This window comes from Cricetulus griseus (genome assembly GCF_003668045.3).
Source record: "Cricetulus griseus strain 17A/GY chromosome 1 unlocalized genomic scaffold, alternate assembly CriGri-PICRH-1.0 chr1_0, whole genome shotgun sequence".
In the NCBI taxonomy this organism is placed as follows: Eukaryota; Metazoa; Chordata; class Mammalia; order Rodentia; family Cricetidae; genus Cricetulus; species Cricetulus griseus.
Window position 1 is genome coordinate 121448979 of NW_023276806.1, and position 23397 is coordinate 121472375.

The 23397-nt window shown below is 41.0% G+C and overlaps 1 protein-coding gene across 5 annotated transcripts in view; it reads left to right on the forward strand.

Moving 5' to 3' along the window:
- Nucleotides 1–23397, forward strand: part of Fndc3b (fibronectin type III domain containing 3B) — a 302457-nt gene that overhangs the window by 152138 nt on the left and 126922 nt on the right. For all 5 annotated transcript variants that reach the window (XM_027392082.2, XM_027392079.2, XM_027392080.2 and 2 more), the window contains exons 4-5: nt 5243–5319; nt 21458–21701. In XM_027392082.2, the coding sequence (XP_027247883.1) occupies nt 5243–5319; nt 21458–21701 (321 nt within the window). The remainder of the gene's footprint in view (nt 1–5242; nt 5320–21457; nt 21702–23397) is intronic.

Here is a 23397-nt window from a genome sequence, read left to right on the forward strand (position 1 = left end):
ATAGTAGGATTATTACGAGTATTCTTTCTTAATGTCAAGGGTAACCAGAGTGCCTACCTGACTTCTTGGTTTGTGTTAGAGTCTTAGGCCATCAGGAATAGTGTTGGTCTTATCATCAGACATCACTGATATTCTTTAGAACCCCACATTTTGTATTCAGTCTTGGTCAGGATGCAAACAGTATAGGTGCTTTTGTTTTGACCATTTGGTGTGATAATTACTTTCCCATGAGTATCTCTTTGCCATTTGGCTGTGACCTTACCTAAGGGCTCTGTCTATTCCTTCGAGAATTCCCCTTCAGCTATTTAGACTCAAAGGTTACTTTCTTAGTATGTATTGAGTTTTTTCACTTTTCACCCTTGATCTCACCAAGTATTTCGGCCTTCTTAAGTCCCTTTATGAGTAAGACAATACTGAACTTAATCAAGGCAGAATGTGATGTGTGGCACTAAGCACTATTTATTGATAGTCATATGAAAATCCAAGTGCCAATTTAGAGAAAACTACAACAGTGAATTGTTTACTACTTGTTACTTATGGTGACTACTCAACTTTTTAAAAATATCTCTTAAAATGGCAAAATCTTATATAGTACAACTGATTTATTTATAGCTGGGGCTGATTTTAGTGGTGACTTGTCCTAGACTGCCAGTTTGCACCCCTTAGGGATTCCTCAATGTCACTAACGATGCCCTTCCTCTAGTCAATATAGCTATTTTTGCTTCCGTATGAGATGAGGCTTCTGAAGACAGTGTCAAGCAAGCATTGTCTAGGCTCCCGAATTCTTGAGATCCCTAGTCACAAGACAGAACCAGAGGTTAAGGCAGACTGCATTGTGGGCTAATCACCAGAGAAGACTGACTAGACAGGGATTTAAGCCAATAGAAAGTCTTTATTAGCTGATTGGTGACTATACTGGGGTGTTCAAATCTTTCTCAGGGAGAGCTTTTAAGAACAAACTTAATGTCCTGGGTTGACATACTTCAGTTAAAAACAGTTAGCCAGAAGAGTTACAGAAGCCAAAAAACATGGTCCTTAGGTTTAGAGACTTTCCCAGGAGTTTGGACTTTGATAGATTAGGTATTGCTTTTCATTTTGGCAGGTGGTACTGTCTACCTGCTGAGTTTTGTGTCCTGGATGGTATTTTCATCATGGAGTCAGTTGTGTTAAGGTCTGGAGCCCTATAGAGACTAGCCGTTAACCTTGGAGATGAGCTCTGGAGCTTGCCATGATTGTGTGGCTCCTAAGGAATAGTGGGGCTGGAGTCTTTCTTTAGCCTCTGTGACACAATTGGATAGTTAAGCTGCCCTCTAACTTTTCTGGATCCAGGTTTGCTACACATAAGTGAACATGCACTAACAAATGGTAGCTGACTTTGAAGTTCTCAGATTGTATAGTTCTTTGTTCAAGTTTGATGATAAAATGATAGACACCAATCCGAGAGTCATGGTCTCACATGATATTAGGTGACAATAAGGAAATGTTGATATTGAAGTCACAGCCTAAGCCCGAAATCAGATTTAGCTACTAGGCTCAATAAACATTCTGGTTCCAGTTCTAGAAGCTGTACATGCAACAGCTTTCATATGTCTGCAGAATAATTTCTGTCTCTCTAGCTACACTTCTTAGTTCTTACAAACCAGAGCTTCACTGTATCCTATAGGCATCTGTCTTAATTTATGTGTGCATATCTCTATGTGTCTGCATAGATGGGCCGGTATATAACTAGTGTATTGAATAAGGTTTCAGAAACATTACAAGATTGCTTTAAAATAATTGAAAATGCTCCTAGTATAGGCAAGGAACAAATCTATTGTTTGAGAGACATTTTCCTCCTATGAATTTAGCCAGTGATGGTGGCGTGAACAACCCCCCCCCATATCCTTTAGGTATTATTTTTGGTGAGGATGTAGATAAAGTAGTAGGAGAACCTGATCTCTAGATGAGAAAGGAAATCTGTGCCTCTTAGGGAACGCTGACTGTGGATGGGGGCATTCCCAACACAGATGATCAGGCAGAGATGGTGAACTTGCTGGGGACTAGTGTTAAGGAGGACAGTGGTGCTTATACTGCCACTGTGTAGGAGGCTTTGTTTCCTTAGCTGGTGGGGCCTGGGTTACTTCAGGAGCTAGAGTAACCCTGAGGTTCCACAGCACAGTTGCAGTTAAGAAGCCACTGTACTGTTTCTGAAATGGCCTTTTAATGGCTTTGTTGAGGCCATGCATGTGGAATTTTCTAGCAACTCTTGAAATGAAGAGCAGGAAGAAAGCATTTCTAGCTGTAAATCTCTTGCTAGCCCTACACTCCTTAAGCATGTCTCACAAAGTTTTCAGGGTCATACTTAGGGTTAAGAGACCATTAGCTTGGTATACATTTTGATAATTAAAAAGCCATCCCTCGACGTTTGGTGGTAGCACGCACCTTTAATTCCAGCACTCAGGTGGCAAAGGCAAGCAGATCTCTGTGATTCAAGGCTAGCCTGATCTCCAGAGTGAGTTCCAAGACAGCTAGGGCTATACAGAGAAACTGTCTTGAACCCTCCATACACCCCCAAAAAATCATACTTCATTGGCTTGTTGTACTGTGAACTACTTGATATTTTGCCTGTTAAGGAAGAGTTGCCCATTATGCAAATAATGTACATTGTATACACTTGTGGTTTTATATGATATTTTAAAAATATATTCCTTATAATTTAATTTTAACAAAAAAAGAGAGTGCAACAAATATCAATCAAGAAGATTGCTGGAGAGATGGCTTAGTGGTTAAGAGCTTCTCGTTGCTCTTCCAGAGGACCTGGGTTCAAGTTCCAGCATCTATAACGTGGCTCACAGCCATCTGTAAGTCAAGTTTTAGGAGATCCTTGGATACTGCACACACATAATACACAGCTGTAGATGTAGGCAAAACATACATGTAAAATAAAAATACAGGTTTTAGAACATTATCAGAAGCCTTGCAGAATGGTGATGAGATATGTGCTTATTATACTCATGCTACTTTTGCAGGTATTAATAAATTTCATCTTTAAGCCTGACGTTATGAAGTAGCCATTCTTATTTTCAGTTACAAATCTTAAGAAATGAGACTCCAAGAGGCTAAATGAGTTCATTGTCCAAGGGCACACAGGTATAAAACAAGGGGGAGAGCATGCTCCTAGAACCTGTTATTTGGAGCCAAGTGCGTTGACCTTTGGATTTCAAAGATAGCATGATTCTTTTAAATAAATCAATTCAAATTAGGATACAAGGGAAATGTCTTGATGGCTGTGTTAAAGATGCTGAAGCCAGTGAGGAAGATAGACTTGGAAACCAACACCTTTAGCGGTTGCCATGGAAGTTTAATTCTAACTTAAAAATAAAATGGTGTCATACGATGATCCATTGTTTTGGTAAGGGGCATGGTGGCAATGAAACTCGGGGATTTGAAAATGCTAAGCCTGTGTGCTAACCCTCTTTTTGCTTTTGGCTAACGACACACATGAGACCACAGAGTTTGTGAGTTTAGGGATGGTCAGAGTTCAGTGGCTTGATGTGTTATCCATGAACATGCAGGGGACTCTGACTTGATGTGTTATCCATGAACATGCAGTGATCTCTCACTTGATGTGTTATCCATGAATGTGCAGTGATCTCTCACTTGATGTGTTATCCATGAATGTGCAGGGGACTCTGACTTGATGTGTTATCCATGAATGTGCAGTGGTCTCTCACTTGATGTGTTAGCCATGAATGTGCAGTGATCTCTCACTTGATGTGTTATCCATCAATGTGCAGTGATCTCTCCTTTGGAGTTTCCTGTGATGTCCTTCACCCTTTCTGCCCTTCTGCTATTTGCCCCTGAACTTGGAGACCTGCTCATGCTCATGCCAGTCGTCCCCACCCCACTATGACCTCTCCTATCATGGTTGCAACACTTGTGACGTGAAAGACTCACTCTGTTTACTTGTACATGAAGTGATTGGGTGACAGGATTGCCTCCTTTTGCTAAGTAAAGTGGCAGATTTCTCCTGGGTTTGTTCCAGCTGGGCAGTTTTTACTGCCAGCAGTACAATACCCACCAGGAGAAAGCAAATAAACAATACAGTGCTTGGAGCCAGAAAGTCGCAACTCATAGTGAAACTCATAGCGTTGGGTAACATTTGAGTGTGAGTTGCTAACAGCAAATGAGAGCTAGCAATGGAAGGTAAGTTCTAAGGTTCCTTCACTTGGAGGGAAATTGTTGAATGGTAGGCTCCTTTGAAGGGCATCAAGTTGTTTTTGGTATATGGCAGTTAGTTTGTGATGAAACATTAACCCAAACTACATTTTAGGTAACTGTTAACCTTGCAATTCATCAGATTGCCTTAATCATGTGATTAGCATTCCTTGGTAGAGTGCTTAGATAGCATGAACAAAGCCCTGGTAGGATCCCCAGTATTGCATGAAACTTGGCATGGTGGCAGTTCTAGACCAGCCCTACTTAATGAGAAATAGAACAAACAGGTGATTGATTTTGTTGTTTATTTATGATATTGGGGATTAAACCTAGGATCTTACACATATTAAACAAGTGTTCTATTGCTGAGCCATACCCCAAACCCTTTAAAAAAAAAACAAAAAAACAAAAACTCAACTTTTTTATTTTGAAGTAGGATCTTATGAAGTTGCCCAGGCAGGCCTTGAACTTACAATTTTTTTCCTGTTCTAGCTGCTTAACTGGTTAGGGTTATAGGACTGTACTACCAGGTCCAGCAAGTTTGGAGTATTTTCAAGATTTCACATTAATGGTGTGTTATAACAAATTACTGAAAATAAAAATCATATAAAATCTTAAATCCAAAGCCTATAGGAGCTTCTGAACCTAAAAAAATTCACTTCAAAAATGTGTTTATGTATATTAATTACAATACACTTTTTAAAGTAAAGTTGAAGTTTGTTAGGAGGAGATTTGAACTATTCTAATATGTCATTTAAACATCAGTAGGAAAAGCTTTTGTTCCTTTCTGTTAGGCTGGCTTTACCAGCATAGCTTTGGTTTATGGAATTTGTGGCCTTTAGAGAACTGTTAAATATTAATAGATACGGTTATAACCTTATTATTATTGCTGCTTTTGTATATATTTTGTTTGTTTCCTTGACTTGTATAGCCAGGAAATTACTTCACCCATGGATTCAAGTAGTTATGGAATGTTAAAAATCTCAGTGATTACATTGAATTATGTGTCTCTCCATTATTAATATTTTGCTCTTATATCTTTCAGGACCTGCTGAGGTTCCCATGATGTCACCCAATGGGTCCATTCCTCCCATCCATGTGCCTCCAGGTTATATCTCACAGGTATGACATTTGACTGGCATCTCCACTCACTAGTACACTGTTACTGTTCCAGCAAAACACATGTCAAGACTTAACATCCTTCAGGAGTTAATTTAGTTACAGTAACACTAGGATTGTGTCCTTGTTTGCTTTCTGTTGCTGTGATAAAAACACCTACCAAACCAACTTGGGGAAGAAAAGGTTTATTTTAGCCTACAAGTTACAGTGGATCATGGAGGGAAGCCAAGGCAGAAACTCAGGGAAGGGACTAATAACTGGCTTGCTCCCAGGCTCACAACTCAGCTATCTTTCTTATATATCCCAGGCCTGCCTGCTTGGGGGATGGTACCTCCTACAGTGTGCTGGGCCCTCCTGCATCAGTCAGTAATCAGAATTGTCCCACAGACATGCCATAGGCTACCTACTGGATGCAGTTCTTCTGAGATTCCCTCCTCTTCTGTGTCAAGTTGATAACAAATATGACCAGGAGAGTGCTGTGATTTTTATGGCACTGCTTGACACTTCCCAGATTTTGCAGCCTGAAGTACCAGAGTAAGTGAGAGGGGAACAGAAGGGCCAGTAGACTGCCTACCTATAAGCTTAGTTACATGCCTAATGTCTGTGTGAAATTCCTCTGTGGAACCTTCTGTTTTAGAATTTTCCTTCCATCTGTCCTATAACTCAGATAGCTCAGGTTTAACACACTGTGTAGCCCAGGATAGCCTTGAACTTCTAGTCTTCTCCTCCTGATCCTCTTGCCTCCATCTCTTGAAAGCTGGGTTACAGACATACATTACCATATCCAGTTCAAAACAAAAGTTTTAAAAGATAAAATTTTTCTGCCTGGATAAGTAGTAGAGGTTTAGAGTTAAAGGTTTAGGGTGCCTGGAAGTTTGGGGATGCCTGAGATCCAGTGAGTGTCTGTATATTTTGAGTTTTGTCCAAGGCTCAGACAATCTTTATACCTCATCATTTCTCATTACTAAACATTTTTCTCATTTTGTTCTCTTGTTGGTTGTTTGTAACTATAAAAACATCGTAATATGCTAGAAAAATTAGGAGAAAGCTTCAGAAGAATTGGAAAAGAAAATATTTACAGGTTTACTGATAAGAGATGATAATCTCATACCCTCCTCTTTTAACAAATTTTTCCTTGGTGCCTATACCTTAAAAATAATTAAAAATCAGCAATTTTCCATTATTAATATTGGGGGGGGAGTTGGTCTTTTATAGAAATAAAAAAAATGGCACTTACTTAGGAAAATTGTTGAAGCTCAGGCAAGAATCAGTGAAGATTTATCTTCCTTTAATGTGAAAAACAGAGCCATTTCTTCACCATGCAAGGCATACTACAAATGCTACAATTTCATCTTTTTCCACCCTTACTTTCATGGGAGCCAATTTGACATTTTTTGAGTTGCCAGTTTGTTGGACAGTTTTCCAGCTGCTGTAAATAAATGACTTGTTTTACACAGGTCTCTGTCCTTAAGAATCAGTAAACAAAGAAAGGGTGCAGACCAGCCTCTTGATGGGGTGGCAGTAATGGAGGACAGTCATGTCACCAGACATGAGGAACAAGTAAAGTCAGAGTTCTGCTCTGTCCCCTGTCTTATTTATTTTGAGAAAGTGTTTTACTCTATTGAGCACAGTATGGTTCTCATCATTATGACAGCAAAAATAATACCTCCCTTTATGCTAAAGGACAATAAGGAACAACTAGTTAAGATTGGACCCTGGAATGGGGGAGAAACTGTGTGTAAAAGCCTGCCTCTTCTTGCTGTTGGTGTTGGTTTGTTATGTTAAATACAGAGTATTTATGGAGAATCCTAGGAGTGAAAAAAGGGAGAAATTTTCTATCTTAGGATATTTCCAATTCTAAAACCTTCTATTAAAATTAAAGTAGGAAGGTAAAAGCATAGCTGCAAACTTGTTATTGAAGCACATTGACAGTTCTTCTCAGCTGACAGTTCTGTCAGAGAATGCTAGAAGATTCTGGAAGTATATAGTACGAATGGAATAACTGTGATTTAGGATTGAAAAGGAAGAGGAAGACACAGTTGTGAGGCTTGAGACCACCTGTGTAGACTTTTTTTTTCAGGGCCTGGAATTGAAATCAGCAAGGCAAGATCTCTATCAGAGAGCTGTCCGTCAGCTGGAGCTATTTCAGTTGGGCTTTGGAGCACAGGGTGTGCCCAGATCTTATTAACCTTCAGCAGTAGATTATATCTTCAACAGAATGCTGTGGTGAAATGTCTGAGAAAAACAGGTTGTTGTTAGTATGAAAAATTTGAATTTAAAAGGCAGTAGAAGCCGGGCGTTGGTGGTGCACACCTTTAATCCCAGCACTTGGGAGGCAGAGGCAGGCGGATCTTTGTGAGTTCAAGGCCAGCCTGGTTTCCAGAGCGAGTGCCAGGATAGGCTCCAAAGCTATACAGAGAAACCCTGTCTCAGAAAAAAAAAAAAAAAAGGCAGTAGAATATATGTTCATCTTCCAGGACTGGACAAATTCCACACTTCAAAGGAACAAGGAGGGTGGAACCCAGTGAAAAATGTCTGGGCAAACTTGTTATCAGCAAGAGATCTAAGGAAAAAACCATAGTTGTCATGAAGTTGTGGGAAGAGTGTGTCTTAGTCAGGGTTTCTGTTGCTGTAATGAAACACTGTGACCAAAAACAAGTTGGGAGTAAATGGTTTTATTTGATTACACTTCCATATTACTGTTTATCATCAAACAGAAGTCAAGATTGGAACTCAAACAGGTCAGGATCCTGGAGGCTGGAGCTGAAGCAGAGGCCATGGAGGAATGTTGCTTACTGGCTTGCTCTCCATGGCTTGCTTAATGCTGTCTTGAAGACCCAGGACCACCAGCCCAGTGATGGCTCCACCCGCAATGGGCTTGGCCCTCCTCCATGATCACTAATTAATAAAATGACTTATAGCCTGATCTTATGGAGGCATTTCCTCAATTAAGTTTCCCTTCTTTGAGCTAACTCTAATTCGTGTGTCATGTTGACATAATAAAAACAAAGAGAAGTCCCACTTCAGCTAGATGTTTGCAGGGCTAATTAGAACTGTTCAGTTCTGTTTTCTCCCCAGTGTCCAATCCCAAAGCACACATTTGTGTCTTACTCAGGTCTAGAGCCCACTTCCAACTAGAGTTATGTAGGTTGGTGGGTAAGACCATTGTCACTCAGCCTTGCTCACATTCATGGTGTTCTGTCAACCACATCTCCACATGATAAACATCTGTTTCCAGACAATTTCTTTTCACTTCATAATTGTGTGTATTTGTGCTCGTTATTTTGCCATTTGAAATACTCTGAGCTTTTGTTTGTGTAGTACTTTAGCCACCCTTTCTTACCCAGTGGCCTTCCTGGTAAAGGTAATTCTTTAAGAAATAGTCATTCTGTTCTCCCAAACACTTGTCCTGTCTCTGTCACAGGACATAGTACATTTTATATATATCCTCAAGAACTGTCATTGCTTCATGTGGATTCAGACTCTTAATGAGTATATAAATGAAATAGGGCCTGTGGAGGTAGCTCAGTTGGCAAGATGCCACACCACATGTCATTTGGGTCAGTGACAGACTTCACATCTAATGATGATTCTGGAAGAGTTTATCCCCCAGTGGTCTTGTAACCGACTTTGTTTTTATACACACCCTCTGTGGTATTCAGATAGTAGCACTGCCTAGTGCTTGCTGCATTTCTCAGAACACATCCCATTTGGTAAGTGAGGTATAATTATATGAGAGGTTCAAGTAGAGTAATAGAGCACCTAATAACTGAAAAATAGCAGTATCAGAGTGGTCTATATCTACAAGTAATGAAGCATTCTAAACGTGTAAGAAGGAAGGGAATACAGGTAATAGCAAGATAATCCAGTGGAGAAACAAAACAATCATTTCCACCATTGTTGCTGAGATGACTAGGTATTCAGACGTATAAAATTAATGACACTGAACCTTCGTCTCACACCCTGCACAAACATCAACTCACAATGGGTTGAAAGCAAAGGTAAAAACTAAAACCAAAATCTTGGGAACAGATGTTCATAACCTTATTATTTACAATGGATTTTTAGATATGACAACATGAACCATAAAGTAAAAAGAGAAAAAGTAATATTAACTGTTTATAAATTGAATTTGTGTGTGTTTTACAAGAAATTGAAAGAAAAGTTCAAAGCAGCTGGGGGGGGGGTCAAAAGAAGTGACATGTATCTATGAAGTGTGAAGACCTCCAAATGACTCAAGAATGAACGGGCAACAAATCCAAAAGTGAGCCATGACAATTTAGAGTTTTTAAGTAACTCACCTGGGCCACATAGCAATACACTGTCTGAATAAACCAAATACCGGAGTTGTAGCTCAATGGCAGAGATTTTGCCTTATACAGCCAAGGCCCTGGATTCATATCCAGCACTGCAAAATAACCAGTCAACCAAACAAAATATAAAGGCTAAGGGCTTAGACATTCTCCATTGTGGTGACATACAAGACCAGCTAGGATTTGAAAAGGTGTTCAGCATACATTGCATACTCTGAGGTGGCTGTTGTAAAGAGAGAGAGAGGAGAGAGAGAGAGAGAGAGAGAGAGAGAGAGAGAGAGAGAGAGAGAGAGAGAGAGATAGCATCAAGAATTAGTAACTCCAAAGAACCAGGGAACACTCATCTGCTGTATATGGTAGAGTCAGATAGTTGACCCACCCTGTATAACAGTCTCAACTGATGAATTAGGGTTACCATATGACCCAGCATCAGCATCCTGAAGTGTGTAGGCAGAGACTGGAAAACACATGACCATACAAACACATATTCACAAAAGTTCTTAACAGCTGATCACAGTGACCTCAAGGTGAGAACAACCCACATGTCTGTCAGCTTATGAATGGCTAATGACCGTAATATGATAGGTAATTGAAAAGAAGCTGGGCACAAAGCTGCATACTGCACCATCATAGTTATGGAAAATATCCACAGTTAGCAAATCCACAGAGACCCAGTGATTGTGGGCCTGGGGAGGGAGGAATGGGGAGTGACTAACTGCTGGCGGGTGGGGTAGTATGTGTTTGGGTAATGAAACCATTCAGAAAGTATAGAGTAGTGATGGTGTTCAAGCTGGTGACTGTGTGAAAATATACTAAATCAGATGCTTTCAAAGGATGGACTTTCTGCTGTGTAAATCATATTCAATGGAGAGGGGAGGCAGTGATAAACTTACTGTGCTATGAAAAAGCAAATAATAATGGTAGCTGGGGAAAACTCTGCCCCTTGGTGCTTTCGGTGTGGCAGTGGTGCTAGGAGTTTCTGTGACATTGTACACTGTGCCGAGTGATTTAGTTAATGCCTATAATTTTCACCATCTGACTACATACGAGGAGCCTGAGGGCCAGGTTGCATCTCAGGCATTTCTGAATATACTGGATTCTTTTCTTTTGCCTGCCATCTTTAAGTCAGTGTACAGCCTGCCTTGATGGAGGCGCTCCTGCCTAGTGTGAGTGTCATTGGGTAGTTGTCTCCAATATGCAAGGACCTGCTACTTGTAAGAGGATGGTCTATTGGTGTAAGAAAACTGAGGACAGAGGCATAGCAGATACAGAAGCGTTATGACATGAACACCTCAGGGTAGATAGAAGACTTCTTGCATATAGTAGCAATTGTTAGTATAGTAGTAGTAGTATTGTAGTATAGTAGTAGTAGTATTGTTATTGAGGAGCTGAAACCCTTTAAAAACACAAACTGATATACAGTAAATACATGTGTGAAATGCTGGTGTCAGTCATGTGAAGATAATCTCAGGGAGGACAGACTGACAGGCACAGTGATTGGCGGTTGTAAAAGTGCTGTTGGTGGCACAGCCTGAATTTGTTCAGGCGAGGAAGACTGCCCCCAGGACCCACGAGCCACTGTGGCCTGAGCACCGGGGATCTTATCATTTGACTTGGTGGCCTCTGATAAAGCAGGACTTCACACAGTTGATTGGATTATGGAGTTGAGGAAGATTTGAGAAAAAACTGACCTAATCTTTTTAATGAGAGAAAGCTCAACTGCTGGAAAGTACACATATAAGACAGCATGTTCACGATTTCCCTTTTTGGTCTGACAAAGTATTTGACAAAAGCATGAGTCTGTCATGGCAGAGGAGGCAGGGAGGCATGAGGCAGCTGTTGACATTGCGCCCACACTCAGGAAGCAGGAGGAGATGAATGTTGCTGCTGACTCTTTCTCTCCTCTTCTGTTTAGCCTAGGACTCCAGCCTATGAAATGGTGTGGCCCTCATTTACGAGAGGGCTTCCTTAATTAACCAGATATAGAAACTGCCTCACAGACATACCAGAGCTTTGTTTCCATAGTGATTCCAATTCACTACAGGCTTGGCAGTGAAGAGTAAGATTTAGAAAGGGAACTTAGTCCTTTCATGGTTACTACTATCATCTTCCTAACCTAAAAACATCCAGAGAAGTGCTCAACCTGTAGGTCATGTCTCCTTCACAGGGGTCACCTAAGACAGTCAGACAACAGATGTGTACATTACAGTTTATAACAGTAGCAAAAGTATAGTTATGAAGTAGCAATGAAAATAATTTTATGGTTGGGGTCACCACCACATGAGTAACTGTATTAAAAGGTTGCAGCATTTCAGACAGTGACTAGTAGTTCATTTGGAAATAATGTGGCCATCAATGGAGGCCTCTGTTCAGATTTGTGATCACTTCCCACTTAACTTTCCCATTTTCTTTTGCTGTGTACATAAATGCCTACATGATGTTCTAGAAGTTGTGGCATTCGGTACAGGCATTATAATAAGAAAGACTGCTCTGGTTAACCCAGAGTCTGACAGGGTTCACCTTGCTCAGTGTGCGTAGCACAGACTGAAGCAGTTTTCTTCCGTCAGACATGAGCTGTGGTTCTGTGATTCCTTCATTAGCTTTCGGGACAGTTTATGTGTGTAAATGTCTTAAGCCTATTCCCTGAGTCTTATTTTCTACCTTTCAAACTAATAATTTATGATGGCTTGTTGAAGTGTCGTAGGGAAGCTTCATGCTGACACAAGGATCTGAAAAGCATACGGAAAGACTTGACCATCCAAGTGGGTGTCCTGTCCTTTGAAAATGCATTTAAATTTGATTTGTGGACCAGCAAAGATGGCTCAGTGGGAAATGTGCTCACCAGAAATCCTGACAGCCAGTTAGATCCCTGGAATCCTCATGAGAGAAGGAGACAATCAGCTTCTGCAATTTGTCCTCTAGTATCCACATATACATTGTGGCACATGGGCTCTCATGTATGTATGTGTGCGTGTGTACCACACACACACACACACACACACACATACACACACACACAAGTAAATGTAATAAAATTTGATGAAATTTTTTATTTGGTTGCTCTCCATACTTGGTCAGCAATCGGAGCCTCTGTGGAGAAGCCACGGACAGATTAGGTAAAGTCACAGAGTAATTAGCTAATATGTAAGCATTAGCCCAGGCTGCCTCTCTTTTATAACCATAGCCCATGGGGGAGCCAGTCCTTGGTTCCACCATTAGCATTGAGCTATGGTGATATGTGATAGCTATGAGCAGAAGAAAGTGTAGATGTCGCCCTCTGCCCTGACCCTCTTGGCTACCATCTTTCAAGTCTTGGGTCTGCTGAAGACGCTGTTCTGTAAGAAGCGAGAGGGCTGTTCTACAGCAGTGCATGTGCCTGGAAAAGAGAGGGGCGCCTGCCTGGGTATTCCCTTCCCATTCTTAGTGCACTGCAGCTATTTCATCCTTCATTTATGCTCTATTTATATGAGGAACAATTGCAGAACTAAGGGAGTGTGCCCCAAACAGTCCCTTGGCACAAAGTGGTGTGTAGTTTGCTTTTCTCTGCGCCTCCTTTCCATCTCCCTGCCCGGTATCTCCCCTCCTGTTTCCATCTTTTGTTTCTGTGATCCTGGCATCATGGGATTGTAGAATACAAGGTCAGCAGGAGGAGACACAGAGAAAAACTACGCCAGCAGTTACTTGTTTGTTTGTTCTCTTTCTTGCTCATTTGTCATTGCTGTATTTTAACACTAAAGCTCCATAGAGATGGCACATTGTCATTTCCGTTCATCAGTGGATTGGTACCCAGTTCTCTGAGAGGTGCCTGGCTTGTCACAGGCATTGTCAACACTTCCTGGGTGGTAGCGTCATTTCTACCTTACAAGGGAGGAAAGAATTTGAGGGCATCTTGAGTCCCTTATAACCTGAAATGAGGCAGTTCTCCTATTTATTTTGTACTTCACAATGATGATTACCTGAGAGCCTAATGAAGTCTCTGAAGCCACCCTCACACACGGGGCACAGCTGTTTGGCATTCACTGTGCTTACACTCAAGAACCATAGTTCATGTTCATGGTAGTGTTGACATGGAAACAGCATCATACTCAGAAACTGTTTTCTGAATTATTTGTTATACTACACACACTGCATTTGATTTTATCACTCATTTACTACAGTATTCTTTCCAAAAATAACTCCTCTGCCATATCTGATTTTTTAAACTTATTTTTAGTTATGTGTACCAGTGTGTCCTTGCTTGTCTGTATGTACGCCATGAGTATGAAGTGTCCACAGAGGCTGTAAGAGGTCATCAGGTCTACTGAAACTACAGTTACAAAGGATTGAGAGATACTACATGGATGCTGGGAATCAAACCCTGGTCCTCTGGAGGAGCAGCCAATGCCCTTAACCACTGAGCCATCCTCCATCTGATAATTTTTTGTTTTAAAGCAAAATGTACTTTTTCAACCCTTTAAGTGAGAAAAATTAGCTGAGGTTAGGTAACTCTTGGGTGCTACACACTCTTTGAGGCTGTATTTCTCAGGCAACTCCAATGATCTGTAGTTACTTTACTGTCTGGGTATCATCAGAGTAGATTTCTTTAAAAATGTTTTATGTGTACTTATCATTTTCATGCACCCGCACATGTGTGGCAACCAGAGGACAGCCTGTGGGAGTCAGTTCTCTCCTTCTTCCGTGCAGGTCTTAGGGTTAATGCTCGGCTCCACAGGCTTGGAGCAAACACCTTTACTTGCTGGGCCATCTCACTGATCCCAAATGAATCCCATTGTTTTGGTTTGGTTTTTTGGTTTTGCCTTTTGGAGATAGCTCTGGCTGTCCTGGAATTTGTTTAGTAGGCCAAGCTGGCCTCAAACTCACAGAGGTCTACCTGCCTCTGCCACCCGAATGCTGGGATAAAAGGTGTGCAACACCACTGCCCGGCCCTCAAATGGATTCTTAATCACCCTGTGATCTAAGGAATTTGTTGGCAGGTGCTGGAGCATTTTAAAATGTGAAATATAAAACTTCCAGAGATGAAGGCATGCTGTTCCAAAATAGAATGGCCAGATAATTTTTAAAAGATGATACAGTAGTTTCTGTTGCTGTCTTAACAAATTAAATAACAATGTGTAGCATGATTTTGTTCATCACAATCATTTTGTAGTTGTGGTAAGCATCAATATTGTTAACATCTCTATAATGCTGTTATGGTATGGGAACATAAAGGTTTTGATAAGTAGCAATACCATTGTTAGTTGTGTGTATATTCGTAATCAAAGAAAATAAAAATTTACAGTTGGGGAAAGTGGTCTGGAGTTGTAGCTCAGTGGTAGACTACTTGTCTAGCACAAGCAAGCTCCAGGATTTGATCCCTAGCAACACTGTAAACAGAAAAAAGATCAGCTAGGAAAGAAACAGAGTGCTTTTTGAAGCCAGGGTCCTCTGGTGCTGCCATCTCACTTTGGGAGAGGTCCTGTTTAAGGACTGGGATCCGGTACTTGGCAAGTCATAGTGGAGTGTGCATTTGGAGCTTGGCACTGTCCATCATTGGAAATAGAACAGCTCTGTTTCCCCATTTCCTGATGCCTGGTCCCTAAATCCTAGTGGGATAGTGCAGGAGGAGTCAGAGTATTCCAGACGCTGGCTCACCTCTGCTGGTTTAGTAATCTGTGTCAGATGGCAGCCTCAGTCTTGAAGGCCTATCTGTGTTCTTCCCTGACTGCATGGCCATGAGTGAGTACTTGAAGGAGGGAAACACCATTGTGAGGATGCTATTTGCCTATTGAATTGGCTGCAGAAGACTTGGTTCTGTGTACTGGTACCTCCAGAACAGTCTGCCGATGTCCTGAGGACAGGAACATGCCTGGGTGGCTGGAGAGGGTTGCTTTAATATCAGAAACACTTAAACCATAGGACTTTGTTCCTTAAAGCACTGTTAAGTCTAAAAAGAATCACTCTGTTTTAGGAGTGATTGGAAATTTTTTTCCAACTTTTTTTATTTGAATTAGAAACAGGATTGTTTTACATGACAATCCCTATTCCCTTCTCCCACCCGTCCTCCCCTACCCAGCCACCCCCAACTAAAACCTTATCTGTCACATATCTTTTCTGCTCCCCCTGGATGGTGAGGCCTTCCATAGGGTGTCATCAGAGTATTTCGTATCCTTTAGGATAGGGCCTAGGCCCACCCCCGTGTATCTTGACTCAGAGAGTATGCCTCTATATGGAATGGGCTCCCAAAGTCCACACCTATGCTAGGGATAAATACTGGGCTTCTACAGGAGGTCCCATAGATTTCTGAGGTTTCCTTACAGAAACCCAGGAGTGACTGGAAATTTAATATGTCATTTTATCTACATGAAACCAGTGCTTTGGTATGCCATACCTGTGGAATGAATTTGATCTGACTTTTTTTTGTCATAGAAATGGAGTGATGTATCTAGTCAGCCTTAGCTGTGGACTTTAGCAACTACTCTACTCATCTTATATTAAATTACTTAATCTCACTGGAATATTTTCATATAAAATTTAAGACTATGATCATCTTCTTATTTCTGTGAGTTAGGTTCTGTTCCAATCACTCTGTGAATTATAAATTGATACAGAAATTGCAGAAGTCATTGTCATTGCCTTTAATTGTTATAGTCAATTAATTTACTTTCCTTTCCCACTTTGTCCCAGGCTTCTGTGTCTAAGCAGCTCAGAGTGTTCCTTTGTCCCCCAGTCTGGCTGTGGAGCAACCCATGTCTGTCCATATTTGTGCCCTGTTCACTCCCTAGATCCTGCCTGACCATGAAAGCAGGCTTTTGTTTTGCTTTCTGCCTCCTGCTCTTCAAGCTTCTTTTTATTCTTGTACCTTTGCAGGTTGGTGGGGGTAGAAAGAAAGCATTTTGAGAACAAAGGAATGTATTCAAATTCACAGGGAGCATTCCAGTTAAGCATTTTTCTTTTAACAGAAAAGACACTTAAACTGTGCATTTGTTTTACAAGACCCATTCTAACTCTTGAAACCAAAATTGATTTTTGGTCCTGAAAGTTCTATGTTTGGGTGAGGTATGTTGACTTCCCTTAAGTACCTCCTGCTTTCTATACCTCTGTGTTATAGCTCTATGTCTCAGGATTAGTGAGGTGATGGACAGGAGTAATGATGATGGTGACAAGGTTTTGACAATGGTGTATGTCACACCCTGTTCCAGAAACTAAAGGTGCCCTAGCTCTTTTCAGGTTGAGGACATTAAAGCACAGCAACGCAGGTACTTAGTACATTTGGCTGTGTCTTTGAAGCCTTCTATGTCTCTTAAGAACGTATGTGTCCTAACTCTAAATCGTTGACTGTTTGCATATTGACTTATCAGCCATTGTAAACTGTGAAACTCTACATATGATGAAATGATGTATTAACAACTGCAATGATCCCAACTTGACAACGTCACTAGCTGCATTTAAATCACAGTCTGTGTTCTGTCTCCCTTTGTCTAAGACAGCAAGCTTAAGTCTAATTCTCAGTGGACAAGGAGCTTATATGGTACAGCTGGGATTGGTCTGGGACTTTCTCTCTTAACCTCACCCCACCCTGCACACTGCCTGCACTAGTTCCCCTCAGCTGTTGTCTCAGGACTAGTCTGTTTTCTTGTTTGTTTGTGTGTATGTGTATGTGGTTCTTTTGGTTGTATGTATTCAAACACTTGTGTAAGTAGGAAACGGGTTCTCCCAAATAATGTGGTGCACCTATGCCAACCACTTTGTCTTTGGCACAGGACAGCGAGTATGCACAGCACCTAGCACCTCTCACTTGTCTAGCTCTCTAGTCCTTCACCTGCTCCTTCTGGAGGCAGATGGTGGGGCCCTAACAGCTGTTCAGCAAGGTGAGGGTGGGCACAGAGAGGTGAGGCCCACCTGGTGAGAGTCATGCGGTGCCTAAGTTCACATGATATATGACAGTAAGATCTGGGCACTTTTGGCCATTAAGTTGGCTTTCTCTAGTGGACTGAGGAAGAGGGCTGGTGTGTATGAAAACCAAATGGATCCCTTACTTGTTTTACTTCCCTTTGTTTTTCATATCAGGGAAGGATTATAGACTTAAGGTAAAGGAAACTTGGATTCAGCCACCCTGCCCTAAGACTCCTTTAGGTACTGTTACTTTCCTAATGCTGCCCCCAAAAGTACCATAGGTGTGTGGCCTGTGTAACATAATGTGCATTTCTACAGTTCTGGAAGCTAAATGTCCAAGAAGACAGAATGCCTTCCAAGGCTGCTGTTTCTGCCCTTTAAATGAATTCCTTGGTGGCTTCACAAGGTCCACCTCCGGGACCTAATCTCAGTTTGGATTAGAGTCTACCAGCACACAGACACGTTCTGAGGCCATGAAAATGAACACTTCAGCATAGGGAGTTAAGAGAGGGTCTTGGTGGAGTGCATAATGAAGCTCACAGTAGGTGTCATCTGAGAGAGAGCACACCTACCTTTCCCAGAGTTCGATGCTTCCCTGGGGAACATGTGAGTAGCACTTCGGTTGAGCCACAGAGTTAGGGATAAATTTGGACAAAGCATACTTTGTTCTGATTCCTGAAATCATTGTATTTGGGCTTTTGTAAGAGCACTGACTAGAACCCAGGCTGTTTCCCCCTCACCTTTGAATATTCAGTGGTCAGCAGTGGTATGTGTCAGGAAGTCACTGCTGAATTGAATATGTGATTTGTCTGCCTCCAGACATTGCCATAATTTCATTCACCCCAAAAGGAAATGAATTTGTTTTTCCAGTAGTTATCTATGGAGATTGAAGGCATATTTTGTTGCCTTGGGTAGTTTGAACTGAACTTCTCGGATTTCTTCTACTAGAATTTGTGTGTGTGTGTGTGTGTGTGTGTGTGTGTGTGTGTGTGTGTGTGTGTTACTTTTATTAAACAAAGGATATAATTACCTCCACTTCTGAACTTGAATTCTGACTAAGCTTCAGCCCTGGTTATTCTTTAGGGAAACCTGAGAATAATTTCCTTAGGTAGAGTTCACAATTGAATTTGATAAGTAAAGTGTGCTATTATTTGCTATAAAACAGCAGTAGGCAAATTCTCATTATGTTTCTTTTATATACTTAGTTTAGAATTAATACTTCTTTTTTGAAGGATAAAAGACAGGCCTGGTTTGGATAAGAACATGTTTATGAAAGTGTCTTATTATGTATGTACATGTAAATATCTTTCACAAATACCACAGAATAACTCAGGATAATTAGAACAGGGCTTTGGGCACTTTTTATATGCACATCAATTTGCAGCTTCATAAGCCTGCTTAATTTTCTGCCTTGGAACCTCCTGTGTATGTATATAAAGATAATTGACTCTTCAAAGTATATTTATTTTACTATTATTATTTCTTAAAGATTTCTGTATTTATTATGTATACAGCATTCTGCCTGCAGGTCAGAAGAGGGCACTAGATCTCATTACAGATAGCTGTGAGCCACCATGTGGTTGCTGGGAATTGAACTTGGGACCTCTGGAAGAGCAGCAAGGCCTCTTAAACTCTGAGCCATCTCTCCAGCCTCTTACTTTATTAATTTTTAGGAACAATTTTTTTAAGGACAAATGTTCTTATAAAAGTAGTGAGAAGACAGTTTTTCAGCCCTGTGTGTCATTTAGTTTTTTGACAGACGTTAGAAAAAATATGTTTAGAGCAAGCCAGAAATTATAAAATGCTGAGAATAAATTATTTTCATTACAATCATTGCCCTGGAAAGTGGCCTCTGTATGCTTTACTACATCAGGGAAGTCTATGTGGCTGGCCCTGGAGGACATGTGGAGCTGTTGGGAAGTTCTTTGCTTCTTTGAACTTTGGGGATTTAAGTGAATATCTTATGAATATGGAACACCTGGAATACGCCTTCCCCTTTTCCTAATAGCTAGTGGAAGGTAGAGAAGGATGGAGAACCCTGGGGTAGCCATTTTTGTATCACTGGTAGGAAACACCCACAACATTGGTACTGCAGTTGTAGGAAGTATGATCTAGACAAGTGTGTTTGTGCTCTGTGTTTTAGATAGAGGATGAGATCGTGTTGGCTTGTGCCTGCAATTTCCAGGGTCTTGCCTTAAATACTGCTGCACATGGACTTGTAAATACCAGCTGCATGCTCAGAAGTAGCTTGATATGAGTAGCTGCCAACCCCAGAAAGTACTTAGCTTTATTCAGAACCATAAGGAAAGCAAAGGCTGCCCTGAGTTCCAGTAGAGAATTATTTAGAGCCTCAATTTCAGTGAATGAATGTTGAGTTTAATGAAATATTGGTACAGTAGACATTGTCATGTTAATTTATGTTCATACATGTGTGCCTGTGTGTGTTTATGTGCACCATATGGGTGCAGGTGCCCACAGGTTCCAAAGACAGCATGTAATGCCTACAGGGCTGGACTCTTGTGAGCCACCATGAAGCACTAGGTAGTAAACCTGGGACCTCTGGAAAGCAGCAAGTGCCCTTAACCACCCAGCCATCTCTCCAGCCTCCTGTTTGCTTAACATAAACACTGGCTTGTTGCTGATAATTCAAGTCAGAATTACTTCATACACTAAATTGTAGACTAAACACTTAGACACTTGCCAGTTTTACTTTAGCAATACATGTTGTTGTTTTGTTTTTCATGAAGCTAAGCATAAGGTATGTTTTTGTTGTTAGACACAATTAAATTATTTTGTCGTGTTATCAATCTCCAGAGATGCAATACAAAAATCCATTTCGATATACAGATTCAATTTCAAGCATTAAAAAGAAAAAGAAACCAAAAGTAAAGCCTGTCAGAGTGTGCATCTCATTTTCTCAAGTAATTGGTTTGACCAAGTGTTGGTGAGTCTGGTCTGGGATTCCCAGTTTAACAGTGTGTGTGAGTGTATGTGCTCTTGTATATTTTGTTTTCTTTAATTTGACCAAAGTCAGGTCCCTTTCTTTATAGCTGAGCCATAGCCTCAGCTCTCGGAGTTTCTTGTCTTCTCCCTCAAAGACCCCATCCTAGAGTTAATTCCATCTGCTGTTTCAGCCCTGCAGGTCTCTGGAGCCCCTGGAGCCTTCTGTAACTATCATTTCATGCTTTCACTCCCTGTGGCACCTCATAGCTTTGCTTTGTCATTGTGGTGTCTGCCTTATGGGCTATGCACATCCTTTCTTGTGTTGTATCAAGACTGGTGTTAAAACAGTAGCACGGCACTGGCCAGGTAGGCACTAACTGTCACAGTGTTCTTCCCTGGTTGCCTTCCTAGAGATGAGAGGTTGCCTAGGCTAGGTTGTCCTGCCTGGTGTCGTCTGCCAGAGTTCCTGGTGAAATCAGGGCAGCTGTGTACACATTTGACCATCTGACTTGAAATTGCTATTGGTCAGAGTCCCTTCATTTTTTCCCTCAACCCTAGTCCAGGTGAATGGTATTTTAGTATACTTCCATGGCTCTTGTCATCGGTGTCCCCGTGTTTACTAATATCCATGGACTTGTGTGGACTAAAGCAGAAATAGAGTAGATGTTCTCGTATCAGTCTGGAAGCCCAGCCCTGGAAACATTCTTACGTGGCCCATGGAGCCTCTTCCTGAAAAACCAAAAAATATACATATATTTATTCCTAATATTAGTTTAAACATACATTCAATTTACTTATCCAGTAAAATTATTATGATCATGAATCTCATATGATTAACCCCAGATTTACTAGCAAGATAATGGTCTTTCTAAAATGTTGGAGTTGGAATCATTTCAATTAATGGGGAAGTGACTAATTCCTTTGTGTAATTAACAGGGAAGTTGATACTTTCGTATCCATGGGTGTGCTTGTTAATAGCATATGTTATATCCAGTCCTTTTTTTTTTTTTTAGGTGATTGAAGACAGTACTGGAGTCCGCCGGGTGGTGGTCACGCCCCAGTCTCCTGAGTGTTACCCACCAAGCTATCCCTCAGCCATGTCTCCAACCCATCACCTGCCCCCTTATCTGACTCACCACCCACACTTCATTCAGAACTCGCACACCGCTTATTACCCACCTGTCACCGTGCCTGGAGATATGCCACCGCAGTTTTTCCCTCAGCATCATCTTCCCCCCACAATATATAGTGAGCAAGGTGAGTCTGTTGCAGCTGGCTTCAAGGTTTGTTGAAAATGGCTATACTCCAAGAACTTGTGAGGCCTCCACGCTTTGTCTCCTATGCAATAAACAAGGTAGAAAGAGATGAAACTCACGGGCTGCACCAAGCTTCCTGCCTTGGCTTCTGCCTCAAATGAGTCCTTTGACTTGGTTGGTCACAGCTCTTTCTTGCTTCCACCCCACCAAGAGCAAGGAGTAGGATAGCTCATCTTTATTTTGGAAGTGAGGCAGCCATCTGTTCTGTGTCCTCTGCCTGTTGATATATGTTTATGCAGTAGTAGCCTCAGGCAGAGCTGGGCCCCATTATTTCTTTGGCATCATCATGGTCTGCCAGGAGAAGGGAAATTAAAAGATTCGTGCCCTACTTCAAATGTTAGAAGATTATGAAGTCTCAATATCCTTTGGGTTTTCTGAAAGATAGATCTTGGCAGAACTCAACAATCATCTTGCTGTTGGTGTGGCCGTCTTGCAGCTGTTTTTAGCTTGAGACTAGCCATTACCTCAGCTACACTGTCACTGGTTGTTAGGCAGATACTTACATTGAAATGAATGAGTGTCTCTGAGTTTTGAGCATTGTGTCTTTTCAAGTTCTGATGTGGGTTCAGTCTGAAGCTCTGACCATCAGAATGGATGCTCAGAAGCTGGACACCAAGGGAGGCAGAAATTTGACTTCAACTCTAGTACTTTGCAAAAGGCTACTTTCACTTTGAATTGGAGCATTTTACTCCTTTAAACATTTATTGTTTTGGTTCAGAGGAATTCCTCTTACACGGCATAGTCTTCAAGCAAGTTTCTCCTTGTGTTCTTTTACTACAGTACCACTTCTCTTACCCGTTTTCTCCTTTCTATTCATCTCACGTTGTCATTTAGCTTCCTTTTTATTATAAACAAAAGAGAAATCTGAGATGAGTATTTTAATTAAATATCCTGTTGTAACTTAGGAATAAAATTTGATTATTTTGTTTGTTTTGGTAGTCAGGAGAAATTCAACATGCTTTCATAAAAGGGTGTAGGAAGGTCATAGCCAAACATGAGGTAAATATCACCACCCACATCAATCATTTACTAATTTTAATTTGGTCTTTATTTTCTTAATGACATAAGCCAAAAAAAATGGTATGAAGACGTTTAGAAAAAATTTTTGTTAACTTTTTTTATACATGGTCTCATTCTGGAGCCAAGTCATTATAAACTCATAGCAATCCTCCTGCCTCTGCCTGCCAGGTATTGAGATTGTAGGCATGTACCCCTCAGGTAATTAATTTGTGAAAAGGTATTTGGTGCTTTGTCATAATCTATATCAAATACTTGAGAATTGGTCAGAGTGCCTGGTTGACTGTGATTCACTGACACGCTGCAGAGTTCTGGCCCCTGACTCAGTCTGGCGATGCTCTCTGACCTGCCTTACTCTAGCAGTGGCACTCTAGGGTGCCTGGTAGTTACTCTTGTATAAATGATGGCTTTATAATCTTAGGCAAGGTAAAACTGTTATTTAAACCATCAATTAGAATTAAGTCAGCACTGTCCATTCTTCATTTCACAGTGTACTTTGATGTAATTTCACTAAAATAACACTGAACAGTAACATACAAATAATGAAACTGCCACCTTTAGCTTCAAATTAAAGATGGTAATACAATAAAATCTCCATATGTGAAGCTTCCTTTCCTGAT